At 38.2% G+C, this 12,830-nt stretch overlaps 1 protein-coding gene across 1 annotated transcript; it reads left to right on the top strand.

The window, feature by feature from the left end:
* The first annotated feature begins 8,496 nt into the window (after nucleotides 1–8,496).
* On the top strand, nucleotides 8,497–9,141 carry LOC107474684 (uncharacterized). Its single transcript, XM_016094322.1, has one exon. The coding sequence runs from the start codon at nucleotides 8,497–8,499 to the stop codon at nucleotides 9,139–9,141; it is 645 nt and encodes a 214-aa protein (XP_015949808.1).
* Nucleotides 9,142–12,830: the final 3,689 nt, after the last annotated feature.

Below are 12,830 nucleotides of genomic sequence, written 5' to 3'. Positions count from 1 at the left end.
TTTTGAGCCAAAGAACACACAACCTGTGAGATTTGAGCTTATTTACATGGTTACATTATTTAACCATAAATTTTTATTCTTGTGTGTTTTGTTCTCTATAATTGTAATCTTTGCTTTGTTCCATTCTATATGTCCAATATTTAATATATTTACATGCTTGCATATGATTGAGGCCATTGTTTGATTCTAGCTCACTTATCCCAAAATTAGCCTACCTGATGAGCGGATATTTTATACGCTTTTTGGGGGTAATTTCATGTAGATTTTAGTATGTTTTAATTAGTTTTTAGTGGAATGTTATTAGTTTTTAGGCGAAAATCATATTTCTGGACTTTACTATGAGTGTGTGTGTTTTTCTGTGATTTCAGGTATTTTCTGGCTGAAATTGAGGGAGCTGAGTAAAAATCTGACTTAGGCTGAAAAAGGACTGCTGATGCTGTTGGATCCTGACCTCCCTGCACTCGAAATGGATTTTCTGGAGCTACAGGCGTCCAATTGGTGCGCTCTCAACGGCTTTGGAAAGTAGACATCCAGGGCTTTCCAGCAATATATAATAGTCCATACTTTGCGAGAAAATAGACGACGTAATTTGGCGTTGAACGCCAAGTACATGCTGCTGTCTGGAGTTAAACGCCAGAAAAACGTCATGATCCGGAGTTGAACGCCCAAAACACGTCATAACCTGGAGTTTAACGCCAAGAAAGGCCTCTACTCGTGGATAGCTTTAGTCTCAGCCCCAGCACACACCAAGTGGGCCCCAGAAGTGGATTTCTGCACCAATTATCTTAGTTTACTCATTTTCTGTAAACCTAAGTTACTAGTTTACTATTTAAACAACTTTTAGAAACATATCTTGTACCTCATGACATTTTCAGATCTGAATTACATACTTTGTGACGGCATGAGTCTCTAAACTCCATTGTTGGGGGTGAGGAGCTCTGCAGCGTCTCGATGATTTAATACAATTCCTTTGTTTTTCATTCAAACACGCTTGTTCTTATCTAAGATGTTTATTTGCGCTTAATTGTGAAGAAGGTGATGATCCGTGACACTCATCACCTTCCTCAATCTATGAACGTGTGCCTGACAACCACTTCCGTTCTACATTAGACTGAATGAACGTCTCTTAGATTCCCAACAGAATCTTCGTGGTATAGGCCGGATTGATGGCGGCATTCATGAGAATCCGGAAAGTCTAAACCTTGTCTGTGGTATTCCGAGTAGGATTCTGGGATTGAATGACTGTGACGTGCTTCAAACTCCTGAGGGCTGGGCGTTAGTGACAGACGCAAAAGAATCAATGGATTCTATTCCAACCTGATTGAGAACCGACAGATGATTAGCCGTGCTGTGACAGAGCATAGGAACGTTTTCACTGAGAGGATGGGAAGTAGCCATTGACAACGGTGACACCCTACATAGAGCTTGCCATGGAAGGAACCTTGCGTGTGAGAAGAGGATTTCAAGGAAAAGTAGAAATTCAAAGGACAAAGCATCTCCAAAACTCCAACATGTTTCTCATTACTGCACATCAAGTAACGCTATTATTCCCTATTATTTTAACTTACAATTTTAAATACTTCGGTTTCTTACAAATAAATCCAAATAATTTTATTAGCCTCCTGACTAAGATTATTAAAATAAACATTGATTGCTTCAAGCCAATAATCTCCGTGGGATCGACCCTTACTCACGTAAGGTATTACTTGGACGACCCAGTGCACTTGCTGGTTAGTTGAACGAGATTGTGAAGTAGATTTTGGACCAGGCTCTATTATCATATTCCATAAAGAGATACAATTTCGTCCACCACATATGATTGAGGCCATTGTTTGATTCTAGCTCACTTATCCCAAAATTAGCATACTTTTTACATCACCCTTGTTAACCCCCTTGAGCCTTTAATTCCCTCTTATTTTATAAACCACAACACTAGCCTTAAGTAGAAAAACAAATTTAAAATCCCAAGTTGAATCCTTGGTTAGCTTAAGATAGAAGTTGTGTAATTGTTTAAGTGTGGGAAACCTATTGGGAACATGGATGATAAAAAAACAAAGGGTAGGAAGTTGAAAAGAATGAAATAATTCAAAATAAAAATTTTGGGAAGCATGCTCATGTGAAATCAAAATAATTGAATTACCATGTGCATTAAAAAAAAGAAAAAAAATTATTCAGTATTTGAATAAAGGGGATACAAAAGAATTCTCCAAATGCAAAATAAAGCAATGCACATGGGACAAAATTAAAACTAATACATGAGCATGTAACATCAAAAGTGGGAAAAATATGGGAGAATAGGTAAAGAAGCTTTGCTTTACAAAGTATGTATGTTAGGTGAGATCTTGGACTAATCAAAGATTCACTTCACTAGCTCACTTAGCCTTATATATATATCCCTACCTTTACCTCAGCCCCATTACAACCCTGAAAAGACATCATGATGTTTGCATTAGTATACTAAATATTTTTTTATTGGTTAGATGAAGAACAAAGTTTTAAAAAGCATGATTAGAGAAGAGTAGAGTGATTAACCCTATACACTTGAGAGATTAGAGTGATATACACTACCAGTGAGGGTTCAGTGCTTAATTCTATGTTCCCTGCTTTCATGAACTATCTTCTTACAAGTTTACTTGTCTTTATTTTATATGATTTGAATTAGTGGAATTTGAATTATTTTTGTCTTGGAGAACTTATTTACTTTTAACCAAGTAGGTAGAAACATCTTAGCATGTAGTTGCATTTATAGGTTGCATTTCATACATTCTACCATTCCTCTTCATCTTTATAGTTCTCTTGAGCTTAGCATGAGGACATGCTATTGTTTAAGTGTGGAGAGGTTGATAAACCCATATTTTATGGTTTATCTTGTGCTTAATTGAGTGGATTTTATCAACTCTTTACCCACTTATTCATACTATTCGCATGTTTTACATTTGCCTTCCTAATTATGTGCTTTGATTGAAAACATGCTTCTTTGATTTTATATTTACTTATTATTAATCCTCTCTTATTACCATTAGATGCATTGATATGTGTGTTAAGTATTTTCAGAGATTACAGGGCAGGAATGGCTTAGAGGATGGAAAGGAAGCATGCAAAAGTGGAAGGAATACAAGAAGTTGGAGAAGTTGTTAAGCTGTACAGCCTGACCTCTTCGCACTCAAACGGCTATAACTTTAGCTACAGAGGTCCAAACAACGAGGTTCCAGTTGCGTTGGAAAGCTAACGTCCGGGGCTTCGATTTGATATATAATATGCCATAGTTTCCCTGACGCTAGGGGACGCGAACGCGTGATCCACGCGGACACATTGCATCTGCGAACTTTAATCCGCGCGGCCGCGTGGGCAACGCCTCCACGTCACTTGGCCGTGACCTGTATGGACCAAAAAGCGCTGGAAGTGACTTCTGGGCTGTTTCTGACCCAGTTTTCAGCCCAGAGAACATAGATTAGAGGCTATAAAGTGGGGGAATGCATCCATTCATAATCATGCTTTTCATTATTCACTTTTCATGTTTTAGATGTAGTTTTTAGAGAGAGAGGTTCTCTCCTCTCTCTTAGGATTTAGGATTAGGATTTCTATTAGGATTAGGATTGTTTCTTCATACCAGGTTCAATGATTTATGTTTCTCTTCTATTTTTGTTTACTCTGAAGCTTTTATTTGTGTTTGATTTAATGTTCTTTTACTTTATATTTATTTCTTATTTTCAGATACTTTAATGCTTGTATTAGTTATGTTGCCTATTTGGCTTATGCCACATTCATGATGATTTCCCTGTTTAATGATATTTGAGGTATTTCAGTTTAATATTGCTTTCTTTTGTTTATGCTATTGATTATCCCCAATCTGAAGATATTTTATTCCAGTAGATTTAATTTCTTTTCCTTTTGGTCTTGGTTAAGAAATCAGTAACTCAGGAGTTATCTTAGCTCAACATAATTGATAACTATTATCTTTGCCAATTGGACTGAACTTCAATAATCCCAACCTTTTCTTAGGAAATAAATAGGATTCGAAGGTCAACTAATTAGTCCCTTGACTTTCCTTTGCCTTAGCAAAGGTTAACTAAGTGGAATTAAGATTCAACTTTCATTATTAGTGATAAGAATAACTAAGTTTGGACTTCCAATTTCTCATAAAAGTTTGCTTTACAATTGTTTATTTATTTTAATTGTCATTTAAATTACTTGTCATACTTCTTCCTTAATTCCAAAACTCCCAATTTTACCTTTTTCATAGCCAATAATAAGAACATACCTCCCTGCAATTCCTTGAGAAGACGACCCGAGGTTTAAATACTCGGTTATCAATTTTAAAGGGGTTTGTCACTTGTGACAACCAAAACATTTGCACGAAGGGATTTCTGTTGGTTTAGAATCTATATCTACAACGCGACTATTTTTGTAAAATTTTTTACTAGCAAAAATCCTAACGTCAAGTATGCTAGGAATTGTGACTTATTTTCTTCTTAGATGAGTGCCGCTACCATGGCCTCATATATTATTGATAAATACAAGATTAAGGGCTCTCCTTCTATTGGCTTGCTCAAGGTTTGGGATTTTGAGAGTAGCTTTTTAAAATGGTAGAATGCTTTCTCACACACTTCTGTCCATTAGAAAGCGATTTCCTTTTTTATTAAGTTGAAGAAGGGGAATGCTTTATGAGCTGAGGCTCCTAAGAAGCGGAATAAGGCAGTAAGTCACCTTGTTAATCTTTGAAGGTCCTTCAAAGTTCCCAGGAGAGACATTTCCAGGATTGCTTCGCATTTATATTGATTTGTCTCCACTCTTCTTTGTGTGATCATGAAGCCCAAGAACATTTCGGCTTCTACTGCAAAAGCACACTTTGCCAGGTTCAACTGCATCTTATGCTTCTAGAGGGCCTTGAGTACAGCTTTCAAATCTTGCTCCAAGGATTCCACGTCAGTGGTTTTTACTAGTATATCATTGATGTAGACTTTCCACCAACTTGCCTATCTAATCATTAAATATCTTAGTCATTAGTCTTTAGTACATGGCCCCGACATTCTTCAAGCCAAAAGACATGACCATGTAGCAGTATGTTCCTTCTGGTGTTATAAACGTTATCTTTTTCTCATCAGGTTGGTGCATCGGGATCTTATTATACCTCGAATATACGTCAATAAAGCTAAGGTACTTGAACCCTGATGCAGAGTCCATTAAGTTGTCGATGCTAGGCAGGTAGAAAAAGCCTTTTGGAGAGGCTTTATTGAGATCAGAATTGTCCACGCACATTCTCCATTTTTCACTAACTTTCTTCACTAGCACAATGTTTGATAACCAAGTTGAGTAGGACAGTTCTCGGATGAACTCAGCTTTTAGGAGACTAGTCACCTACATTTTGACTTCTGTGGCTCTTTCGACAGACATTTTCTGTCTTTTCTAGGCTACAGGTTTGACATCTGACTTTATTGACAGCCGATGAGACATGACCATTGATGCGTGAGCATCTTGTACCCTTTTCTTATCATTTTCCAATTTTTTAGTTAGATTTTATTTAGTTGTGCTTGATTTCAGTACAAAAATCCTCTTTGGATGATACTTTGAGTTATTTTAGTATTTTTATGATTTTAGGTGAAATTCGGAGCAATTTGGTAGAGTTTTAAGCTAAAAAAGAAGAAGCTGGCAGCATCTCCCTTGGGCTCTAAATGCCCTACTGGCGTTTAGCACCAGTAGAGCCACAATTCAGAAGCATTGCTGAGTTGGGCGTTTAGCACCAGGCAACATGCAGTCCAAAAGCCCACCTCTTTGGGCATCTTAAGTGGATTTAGCATTTATTAGTTATATTTTATTTTCTTTTTGTAATTTTTATTTACAAACAATATCTTTTAGTTTTAGAATTTAATATTATTTTATTTCCGAATCAAATTAGGTTGGATATAAAAAGAAAAAGATTCTCCCTCTAGGGGAATTCGGATCTTCTCTCTTCCGTACTTTTCAGAACCCTTGTTTTCTCTGTAAGTCATGAGCAACTAAACCTCTTTAGTTAAGGTTAGGAGCTCTATTTATTTCTATGGTTTAATACTATTGCTTTTCTATTTTAATTAATGTAATGATTCAATTTCAGGAATTGTTTTCATTCTTAATCTTATGAATTTTGGTGGAACAAAAGTATGACCCTTATTCTACATGTGTTCTTGTGATACTCGACAGAGTTATCTTGCTTGAACAACATCTTGAAAACAAATTCCTCTTAAATTGCTAATTACATGAACTAATTGGGATATATGACATATAATCCTGTTAGCTTTGGGTAATTAGGGTTTTTGTGGCTATAAAATAGTTTTGAACTTAACCCTCTAAGCAGAATTAAATGACCATGACAGTGGCAGTTAATGAAGGTTAGAGGAGACTAAATCACTAAGACATTAGGGTTTAGTCATTTATAGTTTTCCATAGAATGAATCTTGCATGATTAAAATAGTTGGTAAGAAAACTTAATCTGAAAAAGTAAACATCTCCGAAGCCTTAACTGTTTTCTCTCACTGTTTTTACACCAAACCTTTTATTTGCTTTCCTTATTCTCTTGTTTATTGTTCTATGAAAATTACACCATGAAACAACCATTTCTATTTGCCTAACTAAGCTAATTGGATAACCATTGTTGCTCAGTCCGAAAATCCTCATGGGATCGACCTTCACTCACCTGAGGCATTACATGGATGACCCGGTACACTTGCCAGTTAAGTTGTGGGTATTCAAAATCCCCCACCAAATTTTTGGCGCCGTTGCCGAGGATTGTTTGTGATTGACAACTACTAGTTGTCTTAGGTATTTTTCTTAGTTTTAATTATTTATTTTTTCTTTAATTTTTTATTTCAGTTTATTTATTTTCCTTTAATTTCTGATTTTAAGTTTAGTGTTTCTTTAGTGTTTTTCCCTTTTTATTTTCAAAAATTTTAGTGTCTTTCTCCTTTTAGTTTTCAAAAAAATTTTGGTTACTTTCTCATTCTTATTTTCAAAATTTTTGTTAGTTTAATTGTTTGCTTTGTTTTCTTTTATTTCTTTTTACATAAGATATCTCACTGGGAGCTCTCTATACTTTGATATAGAGACTCCCACTTTTCTTTGTATCTTGTTTGTTTATGAGCAGGAACAGGGATAAAGAACTCCTTCGTGTATTTGATCCTGAACCCGGGAGGACCTTGAGGCGGCATTTGCAACAAGCTAGAGCTTACAAAGCTGGAGAGAACCTCAGGGAAACTTTTGAGAAGGAAGCTATGGACGCTAATGGTGGAAACCCGAATGCTAATGAACAAGCAAGGAGGACGCTTGGCTCATACACTGCACCCACTTCTGACTTTTATGGGCGCAGTATAGTTGTACCTGCTATTAGTCCAAATAACTTTGAGCTTAAGCCACAGCTGATCACTCTAGTGCAGCAAAATTTCCAGTTTCACGGACTCCGTAGGAAGATTCAAAATTATTCATCTCTAACTTCCTATAGATCTGTGACACTGTGAAGACGAATGGAATGAATCCTGAGGTCTACAAGCCCAAGCTCTTTCCATTTTCTGTAAGATATCCCAAGGAGAGCTTGGACACATGAGACAAGGTGGTCACTGAATTTTTGACCAAATTCTTCCCACCTCAGAAGTTGACCAAGCTGAGGGTGGATGTTCAAACGTTCAGACAGAAAGATGGAGAGTTCCTCTATGAGGACTGAGAGAGATACAAGCTGATGATCAGGAGGTGTCCAACCTGACATATTTTCAGAATGGACCAGGTTACAAATCTTTTATGATGGTCTCTCTAAGATGGCCAAGATGTCACTGGACAACTCTACAGGTAGTTCCTTGCACATGAAGAAGACGCCTGAAGAGGCTAATGAGCTTATTAACATGGTTACTAACAACCAATATCTATACACTTTAGAGAGGACACACTGGATGCCATCCTAGTGCAGAACAAGATCATGTCTCAGTAGATTAGTATGATCTCTCAGCACTTGAGTGGGATGCAAGTTCAGCTGTTAATACTCAAGATGCATCCTATAACATGAATGGAGGCTACAACCAAGGGGATGCTTGTGGCTGTGCTCAAACCACTACTGAGCAAGTTAACTACATTGGCAAATTCCTCCAAAAATCTCAACAATGATCTATATTCGAATACTTTCAATCAGGGATAGAGGAATCACCCTAATTTTGGATGGAGAGAGCATTCATAAAAGCCCCAACAGAGCTTCAAAAATAACCAGGGTGGATCAAATTAGAACAGGTTTAACAACCGACAGTTTCAGCCCTCTCAGCAGCAACAAGAACTTTCTCAAAGTCAAGACGCCCCTGTCTTAGCTACACTAGTTACTGAACTTTCCAAGACTACTCACTGCTTTATGCAAGAGACCAGAGCTTCAATTCGAAACTTGGAAGTACAAGTGGGTCAGTTGAGTAAGAGGATACTTGAGAGGACTCCTAACACTCTTCCTAGTAATACAGAGGTAAATCCAAGTGAGAGTGTAAGGCCTTTACCATGACCAAGGAGGGCGAGCCTAAGGCGGTGCATGTTGCTGAGGAACTAAAGGAAGAAAAGCCTCAAGAAAAGGCGAGAAGCACATTGTTACACACCCCATTGGTGGCACAGGAGCCTGAAGTACCACACCCTCAGAAGCCTCAAGAGGAGACCAAGGATGATAAGTTCACTCAATTCTTGGAAATCTTTAAAAAGTTGCACATTAATATTTCTTTTGCCGAGGTGTTTGAGAAGATGCCTCCCTATACGGCCTTCATGAAAAGCAAACTCTCTGAGAAGAAGGTCTTGAAGGGAGATGAAACTGTGGTCTTGACCAAGGAGCGTAATGCACTGATTCAGAGGAAGCTACCCAAGAAGATGCCAGACCCTGGAAGCTTTTTGATCCTCTGTACCATAGGGACTATTATATTTGAGAAAGCACTGTGTGATCTTGGCTCAAGCATAAATCTGATGTATCTGTCTATGATGAAGAAGCTGGGAATCCAAAAGGCTCATGAAACAAGGATAAACCTACAAATGGCTGACAAGTCTATGAGGCAGGTATATGGGCTAGTGGAAAATGTACTGGTCAAGGTTGAAGACCTCTTTCTCCCTGCGGACTTTGTGATACTTGACATGGGGATACAAATGATTCCATCATCCTAGGAAGGCCGTTCCCAGCCACTGGAAGAGCCCTAATTGATGTTGGGAGAGGAGAATTAGTTATGCGGCAATGGGAAGTCTATTTGGTGTTCAAGATTTTTAAACCTGTTGATAATGAATAGATTGGGTATCAGGGGTTTTCCTCCTGACCACGTATCACCTTTCCCACCCTTTGGAAGAGAAGGTACTTACATGTAGAGCTCATTGCTCAAGCCTCCCCACTTGGTGGAAACTCATACAGTCCCCTTTGACATTAAACATAAGTTTGGTGTTGGGCATTCACCACCTACTAAAGAGGGAGGATGTCCTAACAAGAAGGTTCCTAAGGGCTGCAGGAACAAAAATATTTCTATTGAGGACTTCTCACTGGAATGAAAGTGGTGTTCACTAGAAGTCCAGTCATACCTCACACAGTGAACAGAATCCTGTCTCTTGAGTATGTTGAATTGATCCATGATGGCACAGGAAAGAAGTTCACAATGAGGGGTGAAGATTTGAGCCCTTATGATCCTCCTCCTTAGAAGAGCTGACCGTTAAGCTAGTGACGGTAAGAAGTGTTTGTTGAGAGACAACCCAACCATGAGTATCCGTTTAGCTTACTTCAGTTTTATTTCAAGTTTTATTTCAATTTGTTTTTTTTAATTTTCATTGATTCTTATAGTTTCCTAGGATTAATCTAGTTTGTAATCATGTACACTGCTTAGAACAGGGACAACAAGACTTAGAATGAAGAACAGAACCCCTTGGAGCAAGAAGGCTTGGGCGCTAAACGCCAGGGAAGACGTTTAACACCAGATAGGGGCAGGAGCATGGGCGTTTACTTCAACAAAGGGGTGCTAAACGCTAGCCCCGGTGTTTAGCACCAGGGTGCTCATCCCCATTAAAAAAAGGGTATGATCCTCTGCTGTCCCACCTACTTTTACCATTCAAACTTATCCATTCTCTTTTCTCCCTACCCACTTTTCCATCCACATTCATCCATCCCATCACCCATCACTTTCCTTAATTCTCTCAACTCACCTCTCACTCTACCCAATCCACTCTCATCTATCCCATCAATCTCTCCTCCCAACAACCAAAAATTCAAATTCAATGCCCACCACCCATACCCCATAACTGAACCCCCTTCCCCACCTATATATATCCCATTTCCCTTTCACTTTTACCACACTTCTAATTACTATCCTCTCTTACTTACTCCTTACCATACACACTCCTCATTTTCATTTTCTTTCCCCTCTCTTCACCAAGGCCGAAGCTCTCTCCTCCATTCTCTTCTACTAGGGAATTCAAAATCCCGCACCATCCGTCAGGTCGATCCCAAGCATGTCAGATGTTGTCCATGCAAATAGGTCACTATTTTCTTTAAGAGTCGCTATTTGGGATCCCTTGAGTTTGTGTGAGAGGTTCCGACTGAGAAAAGTATAGTTATCATCGAAATCTCTTATTTGTACTTTCTTGAGATCACCTTGAGGCTCTGGCCAACAATAATCTTTTATTCTCGGATCAAGGTCAGTGACAAATACTCCTGCCGCGCTCTAAGATTTTTTCCTAAGAGATAGACTGGTGTTGTTGTAGGCTATTGCTAAATGCTAACTCAAGATCACCATGGATCATCCCTATTATTCCATCACCGGCCTAGTATTTCATTTTTAGTTACCTGGTGAAGACTACAACATAGAAGTGGTTAATGGTTTTAACTTCCCAGATAACATTGTATGATGTGGAATCCTTTAGGATGACAAAGTCAGTCATAACCGACCTCTTCGTACTTCCCGTCTCAATGTAAATAGGTAACTTAATAGCTCCATCTAGTTTGATAAAGAAATATCTAAGGCCCAGTATCCCAAGTTTGTGGCTTTGCAAGTTTGTCTCTTTCAACCCAAGAGCATCGAACGAGTTCCGGAAAAATATGTTGGAGTCAGCAACTGTGTCAACTAAGATGCATTTGACCAAGTCAACACCTACCTTGGCCATTATGACCATAGGAGGATTGTCCACAAGGTTGCCAAACTTACAATCCTGTGGGGCGAAGTTGATCTCTGGAAACTTAGGAGTTGTTGGGGTTCTGTTGTGGTCGCAAAGAGAATTTTAAGCTCTTTTTGTGTGGAAACTTTGATTTCTGGCAAGTCCTTCTTGTTACCACGTTTAACAATAGTTGGATCTGGGTCACTCTCTTCTCGTGCGACAGATTTAATGGTTTTGGGGTTGCACCCCTTGACAATCTCCGGTGATCTCTCCTGAACAGGTCTTCTCAGTTCGCAGATGAGTTGGATCTGGGTCACTCTCTTCCCGTGCGACAGATTTAATGGTTCTGGGGTCGCACGTCTCAACAATCTCTGGCGATCTCTCCTGAACGGGTCTTCTCAGTTCGCGGATGATCTTTGCAAACTCGGGAAGCTTTCTGTCCTTGATGGCTTGCTCGAGGGCTTCCTTTAAATCCAAGTGATCTTGTGTCTTGTGCCTATAGTCTTTGTGGTAGACACAGTATAAGGATTTGTTTCCTTCGATCCTACCTTTCAACAGCCTTACTTTAGGTATGACACCTCGGTTTGTAATCTGTTGGTAAACTTCTACAATCGGGTCATTAGGGGTGTATAATTGGTGAACTTGCCGACTCGCAGAGGGCAAGGAGGCTTAGCTAATTGGTCCATTAGCCCCTCTCGAGTTGTTTGAGGGTGGTTATTTTGCCAAGGTGCTTGATTGGCAGCCTGTTGCTTTTTGGTAGCCTGTTGCTTATTGGCTGTTACCACCAAGCTTACTTCCTCATCATTTATATACTCCTTAGCTATGCTCTGGATTTCATGCATAATTCATACAGATTTGGTGAGTAGGTGTTTTCAGAAATCTTTGTTCATTAACCTGTTGGTCAATCAGTCTCAAGACATTCATCGTTAAAATGATTCAGGTATTTTCTTATACTCGACACTCCATTGGATTACTCCCAACAAGTTTATTGGGTGTTTGGCCTTGGCAATCCAAGTTGTAAATTGGGCAAAAAATTTCTGGAAAATATTTGAGAAAGCTGTGATGGACCCTTGAGATAAAGAATTAAACAACTTGGTTGCTGCACTCACTAGCGTTATTAGGAAAGTACGACATCGAACCGCGTCGACGACCCCTTCTAAGTTTATTTTGGCCTCGAAGGCGGTTAGATGCTCTTGAGGGTCTTTGGTTCTGTTGACAAAACTAATCAAACACTAAAACAATTTAAAAAAAAAATTCTAAACTACCCCTTTTTCTAACCTTAATTTCCTTCTCAAATTCATCCCATAATAAACTCTTGGTCAACCTCACCCTTGTTTGGAAAAGGAGTAGCTTGTTACATTTAGATATTTTTTTAGTATTCGGATAATTTTATCAATTTAGATCCATCTTTTATGATTACAATATTATTTTTTTTGGTAGATTTGGAAGCATTTAAAATATTCGTGAGTAGAAATAGTAGTTTACTCAATTAAAAAATGAATAAACTACTATTTTAACTCATAAAAATTCAAAATGCCAAAAAATCTACTCATGAATAAAATTAGATTTTTATCCATAAAAAATGACTAAACTATTTTTTTGTCTACAAAAAATTAGAATTTTGATAAATTTACTTATAAATAAAATTAACATTTATGAGTTTTTGTTACTCAAAAATATCGTTTATGAATGTAAAGATCATTTTGTTTATTCATAAATAGATA

Source organism: Arachis duranensis, chromosome 2 (genome assembly GCF_000817695.3).
Source record: "Arachis duranensis cultivar V14167 chromosome 2, aradu.V14167.gnm2.J7QH, whole genome shotgun sequence".
NCBI classification, from domain to species: Eukaryota; Viridiplantae; Streptophyta; class Magnoliopsida; order Fabales; family Fabaceae; genus Arachis; species Arachis duranensis.
The sequence above is the reverse complement of the archived record's forward strand: the minus strand, read 5'-3'. Positions and strand labels throughout refer to the sequence as shown.

Coding starts and splice junctions, on each gene's coding strand:
- LOC107474684 (XM_016094322.1), top strand. CDS start 8,497: ATGACCAAGGAGGGCGAGCCTAAGGCGGTGCATGTTGCTGAGGAACTA.